The sequence below is a fragment of the Helicoverpa armigera genome, chromosome 19 (assembly GCF_030705265.1).
Source record: "Helicoverpa armigera isolate CAAS_96S chromosome 19, ASM3070526v1, whole genome shotgun sequence".
NCBI lineage: Eukaryota > Metazoa > Arthropoda > Insecta > Lepidoptera > Noctuidae > Helicoverpa > Helicoverpa armigera.
Window position 1 is genome coordinate 3610538 of NC_087138.1, and position 25743 is coordinate 3636280.

The window sequence follows — 25743 nt, forward strand, 5'->3', positions numbered from 1 at the left end:
GATATGAAAATTATTTGTCTAAATAACTATTATATTTCAGATACTATAATGCTTTCATAAACTTATATTGTATAACTTTATTATTACAGCCATTACCTTAATCAAACAGTCCATAAAACTGATTAATATCTTGATTACAAAAGATCCAACCATATTTTGATATATTCATAACAATAATCATGTTTTTTCATACCAGAAACTGCACTTCGAACTGCTGAAATAAATTTTGGCTAAGAATAGCTATATTTTACTTCCAGGACACTCGTTACCAACTGTTCATGCTCAGACCGACACAACGGGCATCGTGGATTGGTTTCGCCATGAGTTATCACCTTCTTGGTGACTATGAGATGGCAAACAGCATCCTAGATGCCTTCCGCACCAACCAGATGAAGGGGCCTTATGATTACGAGCATTCAGAGTTGCTGCTTTACCAGAATATGGTGCTGGCGGAGTCAGGCCAGTATGAAAGGGCATTGCAGCACCTACACAAGTTCTCAACTCAGATCCTCGATAAGTTATCCATTAAGGAAACTTCTGGTGAATATTATTTGAAATTGAAAAGGTGAGTTGTGAATATAACTATTTAATAAAAGACTACAGTTTAAGACCGAGTTAAAAAGTTATGGATTTTAGTTGCATTAAAACTTGTGATTTAAATATGTTGTATATCTTGTTCTTAAAAGCATTCCATATTGCTGCAAAGCTACAGTAATAAATACCAAATTAGCTATTTATTCATATTCCAACATTTACTGCGAGAAAAAAAACATAATAACAACATGTTCTTTCATATAAAAAAATGCTTTTTTCCAGGTTTAAGGAAGCAGAGGCAGTTTATGAAGACCTCTTGAAGAGAAACCCTGAGAATGTGATGTATTATGAAAAACTTATAGAAGCTAAACAACTTGTTACTCCCGAGGAAAAAGTGGCCTTCTTTGATGTATATAAGTGAGTAGAAAATAATCCATATACTATGTCAGTTTTATAAGGAGCAAAGTAGTGTTTGTTTCTACCCATCCCATCATCCACCAGGCTCCAAAACTACTGAACTGATTCGAAAAATTGTTTCTCTGTTGGAAAGCTACATGTGTGTGGGAAATTGTTTCCATGGGTTGTGGTTGAAACCGCAGGAAATAACTTATGATAAATTAATCTCTATAGACTAAAATTATTTTTATGTCCAGTCACATATTTTTAGAGATCAAAAATGGTTGATAGATTATACTAGATGTTATTAGTTTCATCTGACATATCGCGATTAAGTCTCGATTGTATTGAAACGTTTAAAAACCTTTCGCATCCTTCAAGAATGACATTATAAACTTTTTGTTAATTGCTTAAAATGCCAAAAATAATGCAGCTTCTACCACTAGAGATTAGTGCATTAGATAAACAAACATTCATTCACATTATGCTAATATAATTGCATATGTATGTATATTCATGCCTATGAGCACTATATTATGTATGCGGCAATTATCTGCGATGTACATAACATTACATATTTACCGACCTCGTTACATAATGCGCGTCGGATCGATAATGATAAGTGTTAATAGATTCAATATAATTGTTTTGTTTGTATTTAGGTTCTGATATAGAACAAGGTCTTGTTTTTAGTGTAGTATCGTTTAACTAAATTTTGCTCGCGGATTTGCCCCCGTTTTGTTAGGAATTCCCAATGGTTCTAAGTTTCTGAATTTTTATATATGGCAGTTTGAAAGCTCCAAGCCTAAAATCAGTAAGGAATACAAGTTATCATCTATTGATTTCAGTTATAACAGGAGAGTGAATTCATGAATCTTTATAAACTCCTAAGTTACCTATCTCTCTGAGTGACAGCAAAGAGAATTTTCCAGAACTCGTTTATGTTTTTTCACTATTCTTCATTATTTTATGGTCATGTTGAACAGTATGGTTGCCCATCTAACTACATAGGTTGAGGAGATCAGATAGGCAGCCACTCCATTTAAAACACTGATACTCAGCTGCATCCGGTTATAGCATTGAAGCTGACCCCAATATAGTTGGGAAAAAACTAGGCAAATTATGATTAATCAATTAAATAATTATATTATACTGGCTGGTCCTGCGAATTTCGTATCGTTTAAACCTTGTCTGGACTTCTAAACATTTTGAAACCAAAACAAGCCAAATCGGTCCAGCCATTCTCGAGATTCAGTCAGACAAGCGAACAGGAATTCATTTTTATATATAGGAAGATTCACAGTGCAGTTTCCCTATTTCTTTCTCCATATTTAACCAACCACCGTAATGTTTCAGGAAAGAATATCCCAGAGCGATAGCGCCTCGCCGGCTTCAGCTGACGGAGGCTGTTGCGCAGCCCGTGTTCGAACAACTAGTCGACGAGTACCTCAGACACGGCTTGCATAAAGGGATACCACCGCTATTCGTTGATCTCAGGTATGTAGGATGGCTCAAAGAGATGTCAGCAACCCTAGTGGTGCCCAGCAGGGTCTAGGCCCGCTAGGGCTGCGGAATTTTTCGAAAGAGTTACCGCGGCCCTGGTACATAAAGGGCTTAAGAAGGAACATGATGGGTTTTAGTCAGTAAGAGTCTGAAAGTCCCTCACCGCTGCTAACCCACAGCGGGAGGAGTCATTTGATGATTTTTGCCATCATAAAAAAAGGTATGCACGACGAAGCTGCGGGATTGTTTGAAAGAGTTACCGCGGCCTTGGTACCTACATAAAAGGCCTTCGAAGGAACATGATCCCTCACTCTGGTAACCCACAGCGGTAGGAGTCTTTTATGATTTCCTTCACCTAAAAGAAAGACCCGCTGAGCACGTACTTAAGAAAAATATTACATATATATGTACCAGCAGTGCCATCAATTCGTGTGATATTAAACCCTTTTTTCAACATTTCCAGATCGTTATACTCAGACCAGAGCAAAGCAGACACAATAGAGAAATTAATACTCCAATATTTGGAGCATTTAGCTAAAAGCGGTACCTTTGGTCCCGAGGAAAGTGAACAGAAACAACCGGCCAGTGCTTTACTCTGGGCGTACTATTATGCAGCACAACACTTCGATTTTAAGAAGGATACGGACCGCGCCCTACATTATATCGATGCGGCTATTGAACATACGCCTACGCTCATAGAACTGTTTATTGTTAAAGGAAGGATTTATAAGGTTGGTATTTTAGCTGTCAATAAATATGTAAAGAACCTGTACAAGTAAGGTCTAAAACCCAATTTCCAATATATTGATTGTGTAAAAATTTTGCATTTTTGTAGCTTGCTATTGATTAAAACCCTGGTAGATGCTGTGGTCAAAATCACCAACCCGCATTGAGCAAGCATGGTGATTAATGCTCAATCCTTCTACGTGTGAGAGTAGCAGCCCAGCAGTGGGATGATAAAAGGCTGTAACAGTAACAGTTGCTGTGGTTAACCCATCAAACATTTTAGCTGAGCTCAGCGCTATTGCTCTAAGAATTTAAGTGTTAGAACTCTCTGAATTTCTGTTGTTTATACTTCTTTGGCAGTCAATATGGGTAATAAGAATTCAGAAAGTCTGATCACCTACCTGTCTTACCAGTTACCTAGGAGTAATGTGACTGAGTTTAATACATATTCCAGCTAGACTAAGGCCGGCAATACGTGGACCGCTTGAAGCAGTCAAGGACGACAGCTTCAAGCTGTCGACCGCCCGAATCAGTTGCAACTGCTCGAGCGGCTCGTGTATGTGCGTCCATAGAACTCTGCAGTTGACTGTGCAGTCGACAGCTTGAAGCTGTTGCTTCCGACTGCTTCAAGCGGTCCATGTATTGCGTGCCTAAAGTGGTCTCCAACATATTCCGGCTAGGCAGATGACAACTTATGCTAATTTAATTTTGGTATATTTCCAGCACGCAGGAGACCCAGTGTCGGCGTACCAGTGGCTGGAGGAGGCGCAGGCGATGGACACGGCGGACCGCTACGTCAACAGCAAGTGTGCGCGCTACATGCTGCGCGCCGGACACGTCAAGCGGGCAGAGGAGATGTGTGCCAAGTTCACCAGGGAAGGTAAGGCTGCCCAGTGTTAGCTGCCGGTGCTGCAGAGGTAGCTAAACTACTGTTCCCACTTAAAAAGGCCGTTATCGAAAAAAAAAATAAAAAAAAATAAACCGTCTTCAATATACCTAAAATCTTCTCCTAAGTCCGACAATACCATACTGAAAACCGTATCAAAATTGATTCATTCATACGTAAGATAATCGCGCACAAACATACATACATACAGGTCAAACTCAGACCCTTCTTTTTAAGTCTTAAAAAATATTTGCACTTACCACTGCTATTTCTCCACCACCCAAAGGTAGACTGCGAGAAAACGCCAAGTCCGCCATTGTATACAATGTGCAGAAGTATTAAATAAAAAAAAAATAAAGATTATACTTTGTCAAACAAGCGAGAGTATAAAAAATACTACTAGCTTCTGCCACCAGTTTCACCCACATTCCGTGGGAAACTCTGCATGAACCCGGATAAAAAGTAGCTTATGTTATTTCAAATCGGATCCGTAGTTCTTGAGATTTGGGTGTTCAAGTAAACAAACAAACTCTTCAGCTTTATAACATTAGTATAGACAGCACAATGTTTTTTATTCACAGGTGTACCGGCGACAGAGAATCTCAACGAGATGCAGTGTATGTGGTTCCAAACGGAAGCGGCGGCCGCCTACAAGCGACTGCACCAGTGGGGCGAAGCCCTAAAGAAGGCGCATGAAGTTGATAGGGTAAGTGGACAGATATTATTGTTTAATCTTTGCAGTCAGGTAACAATGGCTCATAGATATAAACCTTAAGCTGCGTGATTGTTCGAAAGAGTTACCGCGACCTTGGTACATAAAAGGCCTACGATGGAACATTATGGATTTTTTGTCAGTAAAAGACACTCCCTCACCGTTGCTAACCCACAGCAGGAGGGGTCATTTGGTGATTTTTGCCATCATATTAAAATCTAACATACTTCACTATCTATTATATAAAAATAAGTCGGGGTTTCCTTCCTGTCGCTACAATTCCAGAACGCACGAACCGATTTCCACGGTTTTGCCGACCGATTCCAACGAATGTTGGAAAAGTCTCGAGCTCCGTGAGGTTTATAGCAAAGAAAATTCACGAAACGCGATATAACCGAACTCTACGCGGGCGAAGGCGCGGGCGGAAGCTAGTATAATACATAACTTGTTAGTAAATAAAACCTAAATCTATGTTAGTACCACTACACTGTGCACTATGTCATTGTGCGCCACATTCACACGGAAAGAAAACTAGCAGCATTTACCCAGCGTCCACGCCACGCTACGCGCCCCGCTGCATGCTCCGCTGTTCCGAATTTGCACCTTGTTTTACTAGCATATGTAATGTCATGAGGCATCATTTCTGTTGCAGCATTTCTCAGAAATAATGGAGGACCAGTTCGACTTCCACTCGTACTGCATGCGGAAGATGACGCTTCGCTCGTACGTGGGACTGCTGCGACTAGAGGACGTACTTCGCGCGCATCCCTTCTACTTCCGCTGCGCCCGCGTCGCCATCGCCGTGTACCTGCGCCTCTACACGCAGCCGCTGCAGGACGCGCCGCAGACGCAGGAGCCCGACACAGGTCAGTTGTACTGCAGCGCCGCCATCGCCGTGTACCTGCGCCTCTACACGCAGGTACAAAGTCTTAGCAGCGGGGCCCAGCAGGGCCAAAGCCAGCCGGGGCTGCGTGATTTTGTGAGTTACCGCGGCCCTGGTACATGAAAGGCCTACGAAGGAACACGACGGATTTTTTGTCAGTAAAAGTCTGACACTCTCTCATCGCTGCTAACCCACAGCAGGAGGGTTACAAAGGTACAAAGTCGACCAAAACTAATGGTTTGTATGAAAAGCATTTGGATCCAATTGATCTACTCTTTGTACGTGATAAGGTGTACTCTCAGTTTTTTTCGTTTAATTATATTTGGCAATAATTGCCATTAGACATACGTAAACGATTTGACATGCGTATTTGCATATTTCATCGTATAGTTTTTATACGATGACATTATCTGTGTCCAATTGTGCTATTTAGGTATGGTTGTACTAAGTGCGTTCAAGTGCAGATCAATGAACTAACAAAGGACCTTGTAAATAATTTAGAAAGAAAGTAACATTGACATTTTTTCCAACATAGTTTATTGAATCTCTAAATCCAGCTATATATTATAGTACTTATGTATGTGCAATTTTTATTCATTTGCATAAACAGTTCTAGATCATACTTTGCATAAACGCAATATCTTAGAGAAAGTTGCCAAGTGACCTTGTATTTCTGCCAGGTCAAGTTGTGAACGTTTAGTGATACACATTGCTTGCTAATTGTTCTAAGTAATAGTTTTTTGTCCCTGGCTTAGTTTACTATCGATCATTCAATGTTCCAAACACTTTGCTGGCAAAAACTGGCCTGATCCATTTTACGTCATAGAACTAGTTTCATTTTATTATCATTGTTGAGTAACACGATTATATCTTATCTTGCATCTATTAAGTCTCGGTTTTTATTAACATTTTCATCGAGCCTATTACGTATTCACTGGGACGGGTAGTAAAAAACAACACAATTTATTATAACATTTTGTATTATTTTATTTCAAATTCTTTGTTTTAAAAGTACAATACAAAATCACATTGATTTCTCATCAATTTTATTAAATAACAATTTATACAGTTAACAATTGCTGCCATCATTATGTTCAATAACAATGCGACAATCATCATCACACATATCACAACATTCCTTATAGTTCGTTGAATACTGACATAAATAAATTAACTATCATTATGCATGCACCAGTCTCTTAGAAATAATTTAATAAATAACGTATCAAAAGTATAGCGTCCATGTTTCACAACATCGCTGGTTGAGAACTTATCTCTCACGTAAAGCTAACGTAAAACTCGCTGTTTAAATATTATGGCAACGCGGGCCGCCCCGCTAGAGTCTCGTACCTTACACTACTTAGGACACTTTAACATCACATTTGCGCTTTTATTTACACGGCGCGTCGCAGCGACGCTACAGTTCAGACTAGAGCTTTGGTTTCACCGGCCGTAGCCCGGCGATCTGTACCTCTCCCGCGCCGCCTGCGCCGCCTGCGCGGCTTGGGGCGTCAGGAAGTACACGTGCGCTCCCTCTCCCGGCAGCCGGTAGGACACGAACGAGCCAGGCCTGCCCTCGCCCGCCGTGTTCACTGGCCCGATCCACTCCGCGTCGGGGTTGACCGGCGGCAGCGGCCGCTTGTAGTTGACGGCCGTGTCGCCCGCGAGCGACGGCCTCGTCAGGTCGTACTGCTCGCCCGTGAACTGAGGCCTCTGCACTTGTGTCGGCGCTCTGTACTGCTGTGGTGTCCTGTAGCCAGGGTTCGCTATGGGGATGAACTCACTGTCAGGATTTATCGTCGGTCGCGGAAAGCGATCATTAACTAACGTGTCGTCTGCTAGTGACGGTGGCTTCTGCTCTACTAGTTCGGCGTTCACTTGTGGAACTGGTTCACTCTCAGGGTTTATTGTAGGCCTGGGGTGACGATAGTTGACCAGAGTGTCTCTGTGCAAAGACGGTGGGTTAGGGCTCTGGTTCTCGACAATCTCGTAGGCATACTGCAGGTTTATATCGTTGTCTATCGGTGTCCTGACTGTGTCAAGGGGAGCCGTCACTGCTAATCCATTCACATCGTGTGTATTGTCTTCCAGTTTCTTTCCGAAGACGTCAAAAGAGTTCTTTGTTATATCATCGAAGTAAGTCTCGTCCTGTTTCGTGTAGTATCCCTGGCTTATGGGATTTGGTGTAGTGTTGGGATACCTGGCTACGTGATGAACAGGCGCGGGCTGGTCACTTTGAATCTGCTGAATTTGATTTCTGTTCTTCTTATTGCGAACGTCTTTAGAGTAGGTAGCGTCTTCATAATCTTCATCTGGCGTCTTAGTCGTAGGATAGTATCTACTGGAGGTGGGTGACTCTGTTGTTACCGGCACATTTTCGACCAGATATTGTTGATGATAGCCAGGTGAAACTGACGGCGTTATAGCGTTGAAATCATTTGCTACATTGAACGGCTTACTGTAGCTCACCATAGGCCTAAAAGGTTCAGGGTCCAATTTAGGTGCACGGAAGGGTAATTGTTCAGGCCTCGGCTGAGTCTGGTAGCTAAACTGATAGAGTGGCCTGCCAGTAATAGCTTTTGGTTTGTGAGTGTGCGGCCTATGAGAGTGCGCTTTTGGCCTCTTCGTCGTGAAGAAATCTATCGTCTGTTGTATATCAGCAATTTGTTGGTAGAAAGCATCTGGCCTTTGTTTCTGCTGTTGTACGTATACAGGCTGTGATCTTGGTTTCTGTATGCTAAAGTACTCCTGAGTAAGGGTTCTTGGTCCTTGCTTTTGTGGCCACAGGAAGAGTGCATCAGCTTGGTCAATTGCTCCGTACGAAATGTCTACAGCTGGGTTAAACCCTGACTGAGTGTTGACATTCTGCTGCTGCGGGTAAGGTGTTTGGTTGACTGGCACCGTTTTGTAGTAATTCCTTCCATCAAAGAAGGTGGCTGGGGAAGGCGAAGTCTTCGGCTGTTCGTCGTAGAAATAGAAAGACGCGAATGCATTTTCATTTGGTTTTCTGTTATTATATACTGGTTGCAGTTTTGTCGTAGGTACGTCATTCTGTGTATTTGAATAATGAGCTCGCAACGGTACTTGTGTCGATGATATATCGTTCGCAGTCACTGTAGGAGTTCTTTGCGGCACGTCGTAAACTATGTATGGCTTCTCTGTTGTTGTCGGAACTTGGTTGTCGTACACGGTTTCTGGATAGTCGTAAATAACAGAGACTGAGAGAGGCTTCGATGTAACCTTCGTTCGTGTTTTGTAAACAGGTTTCTCAGCCTTCGGCCTTGTTGTATTTTCGTCTGGCAAGTTATGGACCCTAATGGGGTGCCTTGTAGGTATGCGTTGCGGCTTCCTAGTTTTCAAAGTAGTAACGATTTCGACTGGCGGTGGTGTCGTAATTGTTGATGGTATTTCAGTCGTAACAGGCACCTCGGTGGTTGTCGTAGGTCGCGTCTTGTACTTAGTACGCTGCACAGTGTGCGTGGGAGTCGGCCTCGTGGTCGTCTTAATCCTTTTGTATACAGCAGACGGCCTAGTGGTGGTAGTTTTAACAGCCTCCGTCGTGTTCTCCTCCAATGGAGCGAAGAAGTCTGGCGGCGGTGGCAATACTATTCCAGGTACAAGTGGGCCCGCAGGCACTTTATTGTTGTAGTCAGCGCGGTAGGAAAAATTGTAAGGCGGCGGATAGTAGATCGAAGGGTCGTCTTCGTCGTATAGGTCTGACTGGTTGCTCGGTGGTGGTAGAAACACTGCGCCCGGTGGAAAGCCTTCTGGAAAAGAGCCGTTCATGGATGGGAGGAAGGGGAATGCTCCTTCGCTCGCATTCCCGGGTAGGAATGGGAACGGAGGACCTGGCTGCGGCGCTCCCCCGGAAGTAGAGTTTCCCTGATTATCACTCGCGGGGTAGGGCGCTCCCGATGGAAAGAGGAATGGCGAAGGAGGTAGAGGGCCTTCGCCCTCTCCCGTAAAGAAGGAAGGGAAAAGGGACGCAGGGACACTGCCGTTTGGCGTGAGGAAAACGAGCGGTCCGTTGTCGGAGAGTCGTACCGGAAAGGGCGGTGGCACTTTGGGTTTCTGCGGTAGCTTTACTTGCCTGTTCGGCGCTTCGTAATTGTCAATCGGTGGCCATGGTCTGCCTTCAGTCTCTTTCGTTCGCTCAGGGAATGATCCTCCTTTTAAAACAAGTAGATGATCTTCCGCTAGCCAAATTTCATCTTTCTTAAGCCCACCGAGACTTTGGAGGTTATCTTTTGACCTAGTTTCAGCGTTTGGCTCGTAGCTGACGATTCCCGGTCGTTTAGGAGCTTTGGAGAATATTTCATTCTGAATGAGACCATATTTTCCTTCGGCCACTTGATCTGCTAGCGTCTTTTTATCTTCATCGACCTCCTTAGTCTTAGGAGCGTCTTTTCCTTCGCCGGCGCTGGACATGAGCATGCCGTCATCCCATATTCCTTGATTCCATCCCACGTTGCCGCCTGACTGGTCCGGCGCGATCACGCCAGCGAATTTACCACTTCCACTCTTCTCGTCGTAATTTAAAGAGTTTTTAGCGGTGCCGTATTCTTTGTCTGGTTTTATTTTCATGTGTCCGCCGACTAGACGTTTTATTGTTCTGAGTGACTCTGCTTGGTCGCTGTCTTGTGGCGGCGCGCCCAGGCTGCGCTGATCGCGCACAAACGAGTCAGGCGGCAGCACGTACGTGGGCACGAGCACGCTGGCTTGTACGCAGCACGCCCATCCCAGCGCCAGCAACAGCGCTAACGCCGCCCCTCTCACCATCTGAAAGTTTGGAAAACATCACTTCTTAGTTATATTGCACATAAGTAAACACTCTTACACAACACGTCAATCCATAAACTTATCTAAGTCGGGCTTTCTTTGTTAATCGTTATCGTGTAGTAGGCTACGTAGTCGGTCATGAGCGCGCGAAGTGAAAGGACCGAAGGAGACAAAAGCGTCGGCCAGTGGCGGTGTTTCGGGCACTGGCGAGCCGCGCGCCACCACCCGCCTTTTATTAAGTTTTGTAGAGCGACCACCTCCGACCCAGGTGGCATTGAGAATCAAGCGTTTAATTGGAAATTGAATGGCGAATTAACGCCAGCCGCGAGGCAGGAAGGCCGCCAAGCCTAAATACGAAAAAAATACTAGTGTCGTTCTTAATTTGACTCTTTGTATTGTTATGCTAAGTAGATACCGAATTGATGCTTCATTGTTCCACAGTATCTGTGCAACCTCACCGGAGAAATGTTCATTAGCCTAGTTTATAACCGCTAACGACATAGAAATCTTCGAGAGTTTTGAAACAATGATCGGATAATTTTTTCAATTTCGATCGGCACGAGCTCTACAACGTAATCTTTTCGCCGCAGTCACGAAATTATATTCATATAATCTTTATTATTTGTAATGCCGTTTATTGAAAACAATGAAGATAGCAGGCGGTGCGGTTGCTGCGGGTGAGACTACCACTTAGTTGCTTGCAAAATCTCGCCAGCTTAATTGGAACGAAAGCGTGGGGCTGAACTATACCGATCTGAATAATGGCAGAACTAGATATGGAACTATTAGGGCAGTGAAGGCAAAGTCGCCCGTGGTGTCCGGTGGGCGTGCCGGGCTCCGTGAAAGGCACGGTCACCCAACTCGATTTCGCCTTCGATAAAACACGAGCCGAACCCGCTTTGTAATTGTGCTAAACTATGCACCGAACCTGTACTGGATCATAGAACGGTGAGGGCGGTTCCGCTGCACGGCGTACGCTTGCACCTTGCAACGCTCAGCTCCTACGTTGTAATTGCTTTCAATTGTGGTGCACTCTAAGTCGGTACTAACGATATTACTATAATAGGTCACTGCACACCTTTAACCTTACCGAAAGATTTTTACTAAATTGTTGAGTGCGAATTTTAATAAAGTTTTTTTTTTAGTTTATCCTCGTGGAACAGGGAAACGATACTGCTCATTAGCCACGTGATTCATAATGAATAACCTTGATTCGCTTTATGACCATTTGGTACGTTTAGCTGGCGTCGCGCGGACTCTGGTTGGGCAATAGTTGCCGTAACCGCCACCGGTTCTTTCCTTTCAGAAATCTATAAGTTGTAACATAACAAACAGCCGGTGGAATTAACTGCTCACGTAGCAACAAGTGAGCCGTAAAGTTCACATCGAGTAATCCGACTTGACATTTGGCCGCGACTGCTAAGGCGCATCGCGGTTGCATCCTTTCGTTTGCGATACCCAGTTTGCCTTCATAAAAATTGTGTCGCGATTGTTTAAGCCCTGCGTTCTAACGAGACCGTGTGCATTGTTGTCGTAATTATTTAAAATGAGCGATGGAAACTAAGACAAGCGCGCATGGCCTTGCTCCGCAAGGTGCCCGATTTTTTTTTGCGGTCAGTACAAAACGTGAAGTGATTAACCAACTGCTTGCTGGGAGTGTCACGGTGGCCGGTGCTTTCAACAATGCCGCCAACCTTGCTGGCCTGCCCGCCGGAATGAACGCGGCACGACAATTGTTTTATAGGGTTTTTCGTATGTGAATAAAAAAGCTTTCTTCACGTTCTAGTTTCACGGTGACAGAGCGTTGGGAAATTCTCTCGGTATTGTTGACGATTTGTATTCAGAGCTCGGCCCGTGCGCACGGCGCTAACTTTCCATCGGCCTTTGTTTGAGCTGACTCGAGTTTAACTGCCAGGACACGCCGATTGCCACGTTTCAATGTGTTTGCACTTTCCAATGAGATAAGCAAATAACTTTAATGACTATGTAATTTACAACCTTTTTATGTGATTATGAGAATTTTCTCAACTAAGTCCGTGCGTATGAAGGCTGTTATTCAAGTAATTACTGAGATAAGTCCCCAACAAATCAAGGTATGTACGTTTGTAGTGGCAGGTAATTGCATGCATTGATCTCCTTGAGTTTACGGAACGACGGAAAGCGACCGGCGTTTATTTATTACAAACTAAAGCCGCCTATTTGCGACATAACTGTTTGTTGACCACTCCTTAATGTCCGGCACGCGTGTGGAACAAATTGCGCAATGTATAATAATAATGATTGCGATCGACAATCAATAAAACGTTACATGTGCTACGGTATTGGCTGGTCTGGTTTGTCGCGAGATTGCGAGACCGCGTCCAATCGTCGTCTGCGCAGCCCTCGAGCGCCGCAAATTATAACATAACGGCTGTCCTTAAGATGTGTTTATCAACGGGAAAGTAATTGATGTATCATTGAGCCGTCGCGTGCGCTTAATCATACATATTAGCGATTAATCATGAGAGATTTTAAGCCCTCTAGAGGTTACAGATCAACGTGGTAATGGGGTGCGCGCGTGCTTATATTTATAAACATATATAAGGCTTTGCTTTGATTCGTTTCCATGGATCAAAACTACTACAGTAATTAGCTACCCAAAGTTGAATAGTATAAAATTGAGCAAGGCCACTACAAAAACAATAAATTCTCACTAACAAAATAGAATGTTACATCACATTACATCCCCCAAGTGTATGTTACATTAAATTAATGCTGAGTTATTACTATCATAAATTTTCGTGGCAGCCTTAATTGATGCGCCGGCGCAGCTTGGCGCGTGCCGTTTGATTGATCAACTGGCTCATTACAATTACTTTTATTTTAGACTACAACTACTTAAACTCTTAAACTGTCTGCCTTTGTTCCAATCACAATTAATGATTATCCGGGCCTTTGTTCAGATTAACTTTAAAGTCTTGCGAAATTGAAATAAACGATTCGCCGTTGATTAGGAGATATTAATGATTTCAAAAAGTAACTTGATTGCATTGATTGTACATCATTAATATTTGATCAGTATTGATATTTTCAGCGCTAGTAGTAATTCAGAAAATTCAAATTCGGTTGTACAATAATATAAATTATAATGCAACAAGAAGGCAATTCAAATTTTATACGACCTATGAAACATTATCGCAAGCACAAAGGAATTCAGCATATCAATCCGCGTGGTATTAAGTCTATAAAGATCTATTCCTTTAATGTCAGAAGTTACGTTCTGGTATGCAGGCGACTACGAGAAATGTTAATAGTGTCACGGCAAGAACTGTTTATAGCAATTATAGTGGACAAGTCGCTCGGTCAAGGCAGAACCATCTTACAACCTGTTTTATCTAATGCACCATCTTGGATTCTGTTATGTCATCTAAAAGCTTGCTGCGATTTGCTTTGTATATTACGAGTATTGCAATTGGAGACTTAAATTCGAAATGGTTCTATATTTTGTTTTATTCTGCCAATAAGATGTAATCGGAATTGTTTATTTCTCCGAAATATTCGCAGCCGTTGTATGATTAGGAGATAAAAAAAGACCATGAAAGCCCGGAAGCTTTCAATAATAAGAAACTACTAATAATTAAGTAATAACGTCAAATCCAATGTAACCTTGCTTTAGATCCAAAAAAATAGTCAAATACCGGAGTAAGATACAGACTAGATTTAAGTCGTTATAAGGTTTCCTGTCTTATTTGTGCCAATTATCTAGCTTATTTTCAAATTAATTGTAAGGTAGCAACCTAATGTCTCACGAGCTTTGTATATTACTATTCTTTGAAGTGCTTTATTATTATCAAAAACTTCCCAATTAAAAGACCTTGCGTTCTAATGTGGGAATTCTCTTGTTAGCTCTAATTTCGATTATCTTAAACGGGTTTAGAAACGGATTGCTGTAATAAAATGTTTACTTTGTGCAAAATATCTTTGCTTTAGATTGTACAATGTCTAAGCACCCAGTTGCGTGGGTATTTCTACTAATACTAGCAGGTCGATGTTAACTGTAATCTCAGCTATTATAGTGAACTATTGTTTGATCATCGATTGTTTATTGTTATCTTGCTACGTAATCGTTTCCTAGGATAAAGCTATCTTATGGAATATTATATTTTTGTCACCACAATAGAAATATTTAAGGTCACAATTTTATGAAAAATCGATTCTTCTAGTTCGTGACCGGTTATGGTCGTGGAGTGCGCACGCGCTGTCTCGGGGCCATACAGTGAAATATTCGAAACTATTTCTACTAAGCGTGCTGCCATGTACACCATTGTTTGCGGATTAATGATTTATGCCCATAGCTCGCTACAAGGTTGATCGCTTTGCTCTACATTGTGCAAGTTATTGTTAACTTGACATGCTGCTTAGTAACCAATAAGGCATGCTCAAAATTACACCAAATGTATTGGAAAAACTGTCCATAACCGCGATAATTCTATGAATATGATCTTTAGCAAGCCACCAGCAAGAATATTTAATATGCACTTCGTTAGACGGTAAATCTTTTATGATCATTCCACGCCTACTACACGGTTTCCAGATAAATAAAATACGTTTTATGCATACAATGTTAATCCCACCCTTGAGAATATAAATAACCTTCACACCGATTATATGGCCGAAGCTTCCGCGTAGCCTGGCCAAGTAAGCTCGCCACACTCGCTCTACATAGTCCGAGATGTCGCGTTACATATTATTTACAAACGAGGCTATCTCAAACAGTCCTTGAGATGAAGGAAGTCGATCTAGCCAAAACGTGATCCATATTCAAACTTCTCATTAAAATATTATAACTTGAGATATTTTTATTTCGCCAGTGTGTTTCTTTTTAAGTTCGTACGTGCCAAGAATTCGCATTAACATGCGTTTTCCATTCTTTGTTTTAAAACTTTCTTGTTTCATTGTTTCGTAATTGGCGAGTGATCCTACCCGATGACTCGCATGTAATCTTAACGTAAAGCTCGTTATTCGTTTACATGTCATCAGTAATTGCTATTACCGCATCTCCATTGCTTTAGTGCACTTTCCACGGTTCTGTATTTTTAAATAATGACATTGCAAATACGTGATTCTTGTCAACTTGCTTATCTTTATTGTTATTTGTCTAACGATGCTTTTTCTTGTTACAGGTAAGAATTTATGTTTGGAACTCGCCTGCGCTATCTCGGTAAGCTACATTGTATAGTAAGTGAGATCGGATCGGCTGTTGTGGGCGGTTCTCCTATTGCGCTCCTACTACCGGTGTAGTAAACATCAATTAACTGATTTCAGATAGATAATCGACGTTATTAGTTACTCCTTTATTGTTTAATATGAGGCGTCTCTTGTGCAATAAGTTTCAAAATTTTTCCGCTGTTCTTGTGTTACCTTTTGGTGGTTTTCGGAGCGTGGCGGATAATAGGCAACCTTAGATTGCGCCCGAGTCCTTCGCTCGGAGTCGTGCGAGGAAAAGCTGCATATTTTAATAGAGAATTTCATAATACGCTAAGGTGTTGCGGCGACCGCTTAAGCCGGCCGTATCTATCGCATGATCGGTCTGAACGATTGCCTTGAAGGGGATTCTTCGGTTAATTTGCGCGTTACGTGACAAAGGGTCTGTAATGACGACTCATATTCGTCACGGCTATTAGCGATGCTGGTGCTGATGCTGCCGATGCGCGGGCGCAACTAATTGTTGAGAGCGCGCCTATTGTTTAAGCTGTCACACCAGACACATTCAGAGTTGCTACATACATAACAATTTGTCATTGTACATTGTTCTCGACTCTCTAAGTTTTCGTAGACCTTGCTCGCAAGCTAGATACTTGTCGACCGGTTTCTTACAAGTGTTGCCCCTTTTTTGCTGAAGTGTTATCGTCGACTTTTCATCGTTTGGAGCCGGATACGATTTTTTGTTGACGTTCATAAGAAGTCATGACGCAATCTAATGTTTATTAAGTATATCGTCATGTAAATCAATTTCAATCGACGGGAAATTTTGTATGTTTTCTCAAGTAATGTCAACACTGACATCGGTGCGTTGACACTGCATTCGGTTCCGCAATAGTATGATTTTTTTATTTAATAGTGAAATGTGCAATGTTGACTAAATATCTCAATTGGAGCGAGGCAATTTCCAAACGAAATCATACGCTTTTAATATAAATTTATTAACGTTTGATGGTATTATTAGATTTCTCTTAGACATAAAACTTAGAAAGTCTTGTTGATTTATGAAGGAAGCTACATTAATTCGAAATGTGATTTCAGTTTAGAATATAAACTTTACAGTTTTTGTATTGTATTCTTCGTATTCGTGCAGCTGCGAGAAACTGATAGACAGAAATAAACTCAAGGCAGATTGCTAGGTATGGCATTCCAGGATCGAAGAAGGTAAACTGCCTTCGTGCCGATGTGTCATCGCGATGCAATAGGACCTTTAGGTACCATAAATTGCCACAACACCTTCACATTGGCACAACGTTTACCTGACCCCTGACTTCGCCTCCCTAGCTATGTTCTTCCATATAATATTTCCTTTTGCCTACAAATATTAATAACGTAACCAACTAGCTAACAAACCTGTATCTTGTTCGACTTGGCTGAATATGTATTTCTAAAGCTACGATCATATCTGAGTCTGCATTCCACGTAAATACCAATTTAATTGATAAATCGCGTAATACAGGTAACAATGTATGTGTATTATATTAAACACGTTATACAAATGATAGTGATTTGAATAAATACCGCCTGGTTAACGTATGTTGAACATTTGTCACACATAATACAATATCAGTGTATCAGTAACATTTACTTTCTAATAGTGATCTAGCGATTTGTTTAACACACTTTTTCTCACCTACAAAACTTATCTGAATTGTATTAAACCGGAAATTTTATGTTACGCCCCAATAAGATGTTTATCTAAATATTATTATTGCAGATACTCACGGATATTAGTGTTTACGTCCGTGTTTTAATTGTCGTTTGTTTTACGTTCACACGGTTTATCCGGACCGGAGATTTCGCGCCCAGTTATTTTGATTGAGGCACATTTCGGCAAATCTTTTAAAGTGCGTGATTTTGGACGGTTTCTGTCATTTCCGCAGTTTTGAGATCATTAGCGTGCTTGTGTAAATGGTCTGGTTATTATTTGAGCATCAATTTGTCTTTATTTAAATGCAGAGCTTCCCTAAACATGTAGTTTGCTACATACATTTTGTTATGTCATATTAAGTCCACGTCCGACTTTCGTAGCGTCGCGCCGCTTTCGTCCGCTTTTACAATACGTCCATGTATGATCGGAAGACGGCTATTTGTCTGTCTGTTGTGATATAACGGATCATCAACACGAACACTTTATTTGATTTCTATATATTCTTGATTAAAATTGCATTTCATTTGTAATAAGGAAAAGGAACTGAAAACTAACGCTTTCCAAAGAAATAGAAAATAAAAATGCATCATTGCATTCATAGGCCAAAGTTCCCATACGTTACAAATTGTATTTATTATCGCGTCGAAGGTTTTCTTTGGAAGCCAATTAGGAACTAATCGCTACGTGATAAAACGTAATACAACAACATCGACCGTTTTACAGGTTTATTTAATGTTAGGTATATAAAATAGTCACGTAATGACGTTGACGAATCATTGATTATAATTTTGCACGCGTACCAATGTAGGTCCGGCTGGGAGTTCCGTTAACCGGCTCACTGTTGACATCAGAATCATCATTGATCGATCACGTAAACACGTCTAACCATTTTGTTATGTTGTACTTTGAATCCTCGGAATTACCCAAATACCGAATATTCTTCGCTCATTATAAAGCCTTAGGATATGACTAATGCGTTCTTAAGCTTGCGTTGATGCAATTCAATTAAGCAAGGATGATTGTATTTCTTGTACACCGTCGCCATTAAGCTCAGCACAAACCTTTAATGCATTTGAATTTCCACGTATAATAAATACTTAAGATTTTAAACATTTTACTTGATTTGCCTCATACGGAATGATTATAATTATACTTTTTTGAAACTGTTTACAATTTATAGCGTGGGCCATGTTTTGGTCTGTGGGTGTTTTGCGTGGAAATCGTGATGCTAGTTAGAAGCTATACAATAGTAACCGGCTTTATCATTACGGCGCAAGTAGGCGAACTAGATGCGAATATTGAATTGGAACACGTCAGGAGCACATTTTGAGATTGTTAGGCAACACTACTCACACAGAACGTTTTGTTTGAATATTCTCACAGGTGTTTGTTGTGGCGTCATTGGGTTTTATGTCGAAGGCTGGTCGCTGTGAAACTTTGACTTTAATATTTGTGTCGTGATACCGGCTGCATTGTTTCTGGAGTCGCGCTTATTGTTGGTGCGCCGGCGCACCGTCTAGCCCGTGAGATCTGGGTCGGGGACCTGACTGGATGCATGCGATTGTCATGCCTTCGCTCACTTACTATCAAACGCGCCTAACTTATCATCTTTATTACTATAAAGATTGTAAACAAACACAATCTTACGTTTTCTGTCAAACGGTTGAGGCTGCGGCTGTATACACTGTTCTTCGTCTTCAGACGCACATCACACGACGACGCTGTAAAGTCACTTCACTCTAGTTCAATATTTAGTCACAGATGATCAGTCACTGCACATACTGGGGGTGTAGTGTCACGGTTGTCGCTCGGCGGTGGAATGCTGGTTGTGTTATGTCCCGAGGGTCACCGCGCCGGTCAGTGGTGGGGTGCACGTGTGTTCGGCAGGTCGCGCGGCGCATGAGTGGCCGCGGTGGTAGGGGGCGCCGGTGTAAATACGCCGCCGTAGCGCGTGCGCGCCGCCTACGCACACAGCCGCACCGGCGACACACTGTCACACCGTACCGACACTGTCGTGACGTGACTGTTTAGTGTGATGCGCCCCATCACACGTCTAATGACGCCTATTCACATCAAATTGATGGGAGTCCCGCCAGGGTTCGTGCTCACACGGATGTAGGCTTCACGCTACGCACCTGGATTTAATTACCCCTGATTTAACATTGTTTTGTTTATCCACCGGTATCATAATGATACGGTCATTTTGAACGAATACAAAGGGTTGACTGATTGACGTGACAGATTTATGATGTGTGCAAAACATGCATAATTTATGATGATGTGGAGATAAGTACTAACAATCAGTAATTTAATATTCATTGAATTGGTCATTCTTATTGCATTATAGGAATGTCAGAAGTAATGTAGGTTCGGATTAATTGCGATTACAAATTGAGATTTAACCGATAATTATCTCATTTTATTATCCTCTTTGTATTTACATAAATATATTGATTAGCATACAAGGATGAGGTCAAGTTTAAATTCTTAACATTATCGTCACCATTATGCAATAAGACATCTAAGAACTATCTATAATTCGACTAACAAAAAACGATTATGATGCATATGTTATGTGTTTAGCGTCAGTGTGATCGTCAGAATTTCAAATACATACCTAAATAATTTGATAACAAATTGGATCTGTTTAAATAAGAAGAATGTATCCTAACTAATGAATTGATACCTATGATGGATAATAAATATTTCAAGGAAAATGATGGATAGCCACGTACCTATATGTTTGACATACTAGTTAGGAATTTAGCACTGGTTAAACCCAGAGCTTATTCTCTCCAATACCCATTTCCAATTAGACTTGGATAATACACACTAACATTTTGGACGAAATCTCCCAATATGGAAACAAACACTCAAGTCCGAAAAAAGCACGACTATATTTGTACATACTTTTGGCTATTTATAAACTTGAGACAGGCTTTTATTTAGCTGTGTCCACAACCGATGACGAAGCTCTATGACTAATTTCTATTTCGATGTGACATCACGCGGTCCCTGTCCAAGTGTCAAAGGGTTACGCATCTCTGTCATCAGGGATTATGATAAATTCATTTTCTCGGAACACAACGTATTATGAATCGTACTCTTGGCTTGTTTTAATTGAAACAGGCTATGCCCTTTCCTCTCTCCAAGGATGTGATGTCACATTACTTTGAGTAGTTCCGCATTTCTTAACCTCTGACCAGAAATTGCACTTCCTGTCTGCCGAAAGGCTGAACGATAAACATTAAGGATAAATCCTCAGTATTCGAAGATAAATATTTGAGGCTGTTGACCCTGACCTTTAGATTAGTTTACAGGTCAAGTGTGACACGGTCAAAGTGCATGCTATGTCAAGTCCGAATATCCACGTAGAGATCCGCATTTTACTCGGCGATCATCTACGAGTCGGCGCTCGGTGCGTTGCGCAAGCGCCGGCGAGTCATCGACACCGGCGCGTCCTCGGAAGGTCGCGACGGACCCCGTACGGGACCGTCCGAATTACCATAATATTATACTAACCGAATCTTATCAGCTTCGTGTATCAATATGTTTATTTGGCGAAGTGTGTGTGCCGGATCTAGCTTTTAAAAAAGGTCGTTGGTTTGTTTTTTGCGGTAGCCGGCTGGGGACTTGGTATTTCCCATTTTAAGGGGTAGGGGACGACAACAGTTTGGAATCTTTTTTGTTACAGAAGCAGATTTTATCGCTATGTTATAAATTATTTATGTAAGTTTGCTTTGTTTTGTTTTCTACGCTGTTGGGCCGATCTGGATATTTTTTCTATGTGTTTTGCCTGCCTGGATGGAAACTGCGATGCGATACGATAAGCAACATTTTTCGGTTCCGCTTTTTTATTTCAATACTTGGTTAAGAGGTCTTGTAACACATATTGCTTTGATACATGAGGTCGGCGTGCCGTTAACACACTTTGTTTACTGTAATCTGATATTGGCTCTTTATAAAATATGGCGCCAGGCAAAACAAATAATATCATCAATCAGTATAATCAGTAACGTGATTAATTTGCGATTTATCCATTCAAGTGAATAATATTAATTTTAAGGTTATTTTTTTTATTACTTTTTTTGATATAAAAATTAATGCGATAGCATAACAAACTTTCGTCAATGTGTGTCAAAATTAAATTATAATTTTAGTTAACTTCACTATTATCTTTGAGCAAGTGCACATTTAACAGAACAATCACACAATCCATGTCTTCTTCAGTTGAGTAAACAGATCCTGAAAACTTTCATTCTAACACAGGAGTTTAGTTGTCTCGATAGTCAGTGTGTGTTACACCGAAGTTACCGCGTGGAATTCTATCAAGTCGTACAATTCACGGCGCCGCGACTTGGGAGCGATTCGCGATGCTCGTTTGTTATTTTCATTATGTTTTTTTTCTCGGAATCGTGTTTAGGTGGTGTCGCCGCGGCGCGTCCGTACCACATTCCGCGACAGCAAGGCGCTTGCCGGCTTGACCACTTCATAACTCTGGGGACCTTACCACAGGCTCCGAATCGAGATTAAGTCACGCGTATTCCTCGCTTTAACTTCGTGTCACGTACCATTTATAGTTGTCGTGATTCACTCTTATTGGGTTACTGTGTTCAAATCGAACAGCTGTGGTTTTATGTCTTTGACGGAGACATTCATGTGAAATTTAACGTGGTTTCTGAACGGAAGCCAATTGCGCCTGCTCAGAAATTACTCACCGTCTCAAATCTCAAAATGTGTTCATAAGTCTATATTCGCTTCATTAAGAAAACGTCGCGGAGCAACTCAAGCGGCTTATTACGATATTTCATTGATGCTGAAATAAACAACAGACTCAAATTATTTTCGAAGAAGTACTTTACGTTTTTTGTATTGACACTGGGAAAATTCAAATTGGATTTACTTATAATTTTCTTCGAAAATTGCGCGATAGATAAGATGATAAAATAAACACATTTATACCAGGAAATTTTAAATCATACAACATCCGTGCAATGAAGCTAGAAAACTCAGATATAATTTAATAGATTTCATTAGACGTTAATAACTTTTCTTAATACTCTTACTAGACTAAGAAAACAGATCTACTTTGATTGTAAATATTGAAGGTTTAGACAACTTTGCTCACACTTATCACCTTTGATTGATTTATTTTCATCGTTTTTAGCTGTTTCTTTTGAAATTTTCGACATCCTATCTTCGTGAAACTATAGTAAGGTGCAAAGTAGTAAGAAACATCGTCGGAGGCGCCGGCGATCCAGTGCCCGCCAAAATTCGGCTCCGGGCGTCCGCTAAATTATGTAATCGAATATTCATGATGCCTTTTTCGGTGCACTGCTTTTACAACTAGCCGTATTTCACGGGCGTTTGTGGTTTTTCTTATTGTTCCTCTTGGGGACGATTTATTGGAACCTACTTTTATGTTTATGCTGATATTTGAGGAAATGGTAACCAAGATTCTAGGAAATGTGTCAAAAATCACATCAAAACCTAAGCTTAGGTTTCGTTCACCTCGCTTACTGAATCTTGTTACCAATTGCTGTTGAAGATTGGACCAGCTTTTGTTTATGTTATGTAATTATTTGAAGACATAATAAATTGTTATCAGCTGCTTAGCGGAACAGCTTCTCCTAATGAAAGTTGCACTACTTACAGTGTAATATATCATGCATATGCAGTTCGCGATGGACAGACACGCCGATCGATTCGTTCATTATATTTCGATTGTAATCGATCGACTGCCAGTTTAATCGATATTAGAATCGATTTCGCTCTAGTATCCGTTGCGGTTTACATTAAGGCTCTTTAGTTACATAAGGTTGTTTCCGTTATTTCGCTCGAGATACTATTTAAAGGTTCTCGTGTTGATAACGATTTTAGATAACAATCTGTTAATTTATTTGGCACAGCTTGTTTTATGTTTGTTTCTGTTCAACGCTCCAGTTATGAGTGCCTTGGTTGGATTTTTTGTTCTCTTGCTAAATACGGTTTAATTTATTAGAACAGAATTTATTTTGTTTTTATTTATAAAGGTATTCCGTATAATTTTTTGCTTTTAGTGATTTTATTCGCCTAAGTCCGGGACAAACAGATAAATATTTAATGGAGGTAATTTATTCGACTTTTTCACAGATCTCATTAGTTTAATGGCTGATGTTCGCTCATGTTATTGTTTATTATTCAAAAACTTCTGTTTGATACATTAAGTATTCGGCGAATCTATAAAATTATTCCGTGACGTCTGTCACACGGCTGATCTATTAATTTTGGTTGAACTTGTTATTTTTAAGCGAACACATAAATATGTATATCAAGACTTATATGGAATGTTATATGAATATTTGAAATTCCTTAGCTTTGACGTAAAAAAATTGTTTATGCGGATCCTTCGATTTGAGAAATACCCATGTAACTGTGACTCGCAATAATTAATTGACAACAAGACGTAAATTCTTTTCGTCGTTAAATTATATGGCCATAAAATAGCAACCAATTATTTTGCTAATGAGAAAAATAAAGTTACAAGATGTCAGGAAAATACTTTATGATATTTATTTTCAACGAATTGAACTCTATCTAAAATAATTGGCGGCCATTTACGATCCATTAAAAACTTCAATTATCTCGTATCTCATCTTCTGGGAATGCGAAGTGTTGATTATTGTAAATCAAGCAATTAAATATAAACTTTACATTGAATAAGTTCGATGTTCGCTGTGGAATCATTTAATTCAATTGTTCAGTTTTCATAGTATATTCTCAGGGAGTTGAGCAATAAAAAGCCTTGTTCCAATTAGTTTGCTCTGATATTTTAGCACGTTTTCGATGTGTTAGCACCCGATGCAACTCGCGGTTTTATTATGCAAGTCTCCAATTTACACCTCTCAGCATTTAAATGGGCCCTTTAGACCCTACGTCATATTTTCTCGCCCAAATTGGAAGGCACTTTTTTGTATTATTTGTATTGGCTCTCTGACTTATGCTATTGGTATGTTTTATGTGTGAAAGTAAGGATGTAAATAAAGGTTAAAAACATACATTCAATGTTCTTATGAATTTTAATAAAAGTAATTTGTTGAACATTGTAATCGTGATTCCTACTTAGCTGTATTATGTTTGTGGGATAATAATTGTATCATAAAACACAGTATTAAACCCGTACCAAAACTATTATACATTCAACATTTAATTAAAATATTTGTAGCTAGAAATATTTTGAAATGCATTTTTGAGTTAATACAACGACACTATGTTGCAAGCGGTAAATGCTTGCTAGGTTCGTTGCTTAACTAACACATAAATATAATATTAATTTGTTATACGTTACCTATATTTTTATATGGTCATAGGTCGTTGTTCCACTTTAAGTGTTTCTAGGCGATTGCTTTGGTACACCTGTCGAGATTAACTATTGATAGATTTCATACATGTAGAAAATATATCATGATTATTAATTATGCTGCACGATTCATATTTTTGTATGAATCATTATGGTATGGTCTACTCTGATGTCATTTTCTTCTTTTATTTAACAATTAAACAAAATATTTATTTTAATATAAGCTTTTTGTAAATACGTTTTTTCTCAGTACAGGTTTTTAACCAACTGAACTCGTATCTTAAAGTTATAAAAACACAGAAAAAACTACACGATTTTCGTGCCAGGTGTTCTTATTACATAATGGCTGAATATTTGACATTTGACCGTCATAAACTGAGCATCTGTTGGAATCATTTCATATGATATACGTCATTCATATTAATACTGACTGTCTATTCTAGAACATCATAAATCCAATGAGTGCTGAGTGATAGATGTTCAAGCTATCTTTGTATTTTCTTTAACAGCCTTAAATTGGAAGTATCACAAATAGGTATACATTTATATTAATATTATAAAGCTGAAGAATTTGTTGATTCGAACACACTAACACTCTCAAGATTTGAAAAATCTCTTCAGTGCTAGATAGCCCATTTGTCGAGAAAGGTTCGGTTTTACGGGACGCTGATGAAACTTGTAGTAGTCCTTATAGTACGGAGTTGCGAATTCTATCCGAGGCTGAAGAATACGGGTAGAATTTTGTGTTGAAAACTAGAAGAGTACTAACTACCAAGGGAAACCAAGCCTAGATACATATTTGTCACGTCCATTACAGTTTATATTTATGTAATGTGTAAAAAAATATCCGTCGAAACCCGTAAAAGGCGTCGTTGAAATTATAGATTTTGCTGATATAATCAGCCAGCCTACGTCCGAAGTACCACTAGATAATCCAATTAAAAGCATGTTTCTTATCAATATCCATTTGTGTGCAGTTTAACTGTGCTTTTTGCTGTTAATATCTATTCTATTGCTTATAAATAACATATTTTTAATAAAAAAGAATTTAAGAAAAATTATCTTTAAAACATAAGAGCTATTTATTAAAAAT

General features: G+C 40.2%; 2 protein-coding genes across 3 annotated transcripts in view; one reads left to right on the top strand and one right to left on the bottom strand.

Moving 5' to 3' along the window:
• The window catches only part of LOC110376339 (N-alpha-acetyltransferase 15, NatA auxiliary subunit), a 75616-nt gene that overhangs the window by 1671 nt on the left and 48202 nt on the right, over positions 1–25743 (top strand). For both annotated transcript variants that reach the window (XM_021334783.3, XM_049841298.2), the window contains exons 4-10: positions 258–565; positions 817–951; positions 2287–2427; positions 2897–3164; positions 3883–4039; positions 4627–4751; positions 5410–5623. In XM_021334783.3, coding sequence (XP_021190458.1) covers positions 258–565; positions 817–951; positions 2287–2427; positions 2897–3164; positions 3883–4039; positions 4627–4751; positions 5410–5623 — 1348 coding nt within the window. The remainder of the gene's footprint in view (positions 1–257; positions 566–816; positions 952–2286; positions 2428–2896; positions 3165–3882; positions 4040–4626; positions 4752–5409; positions 5624–25743) is intronic.
• LOC110376338 (mucin-2) lies at positions 6603–19252 on the bottom strand. Its single transcript, XM_021334781.3, has 2 exons — positions 18959–19252; positions 6603–10419 (listed from the first exon to the last, which is right to left on the bottom strand). Exon 2 carries the CDS (start codon positions 10417–10419, stop codon positions 7084–7086), a length of 3336 nt encoding a protein of 1111 aa, XP_021190456.3. The 5' UTR covers positions 18959–19252; the 3' UTR covers positions 6603–7083.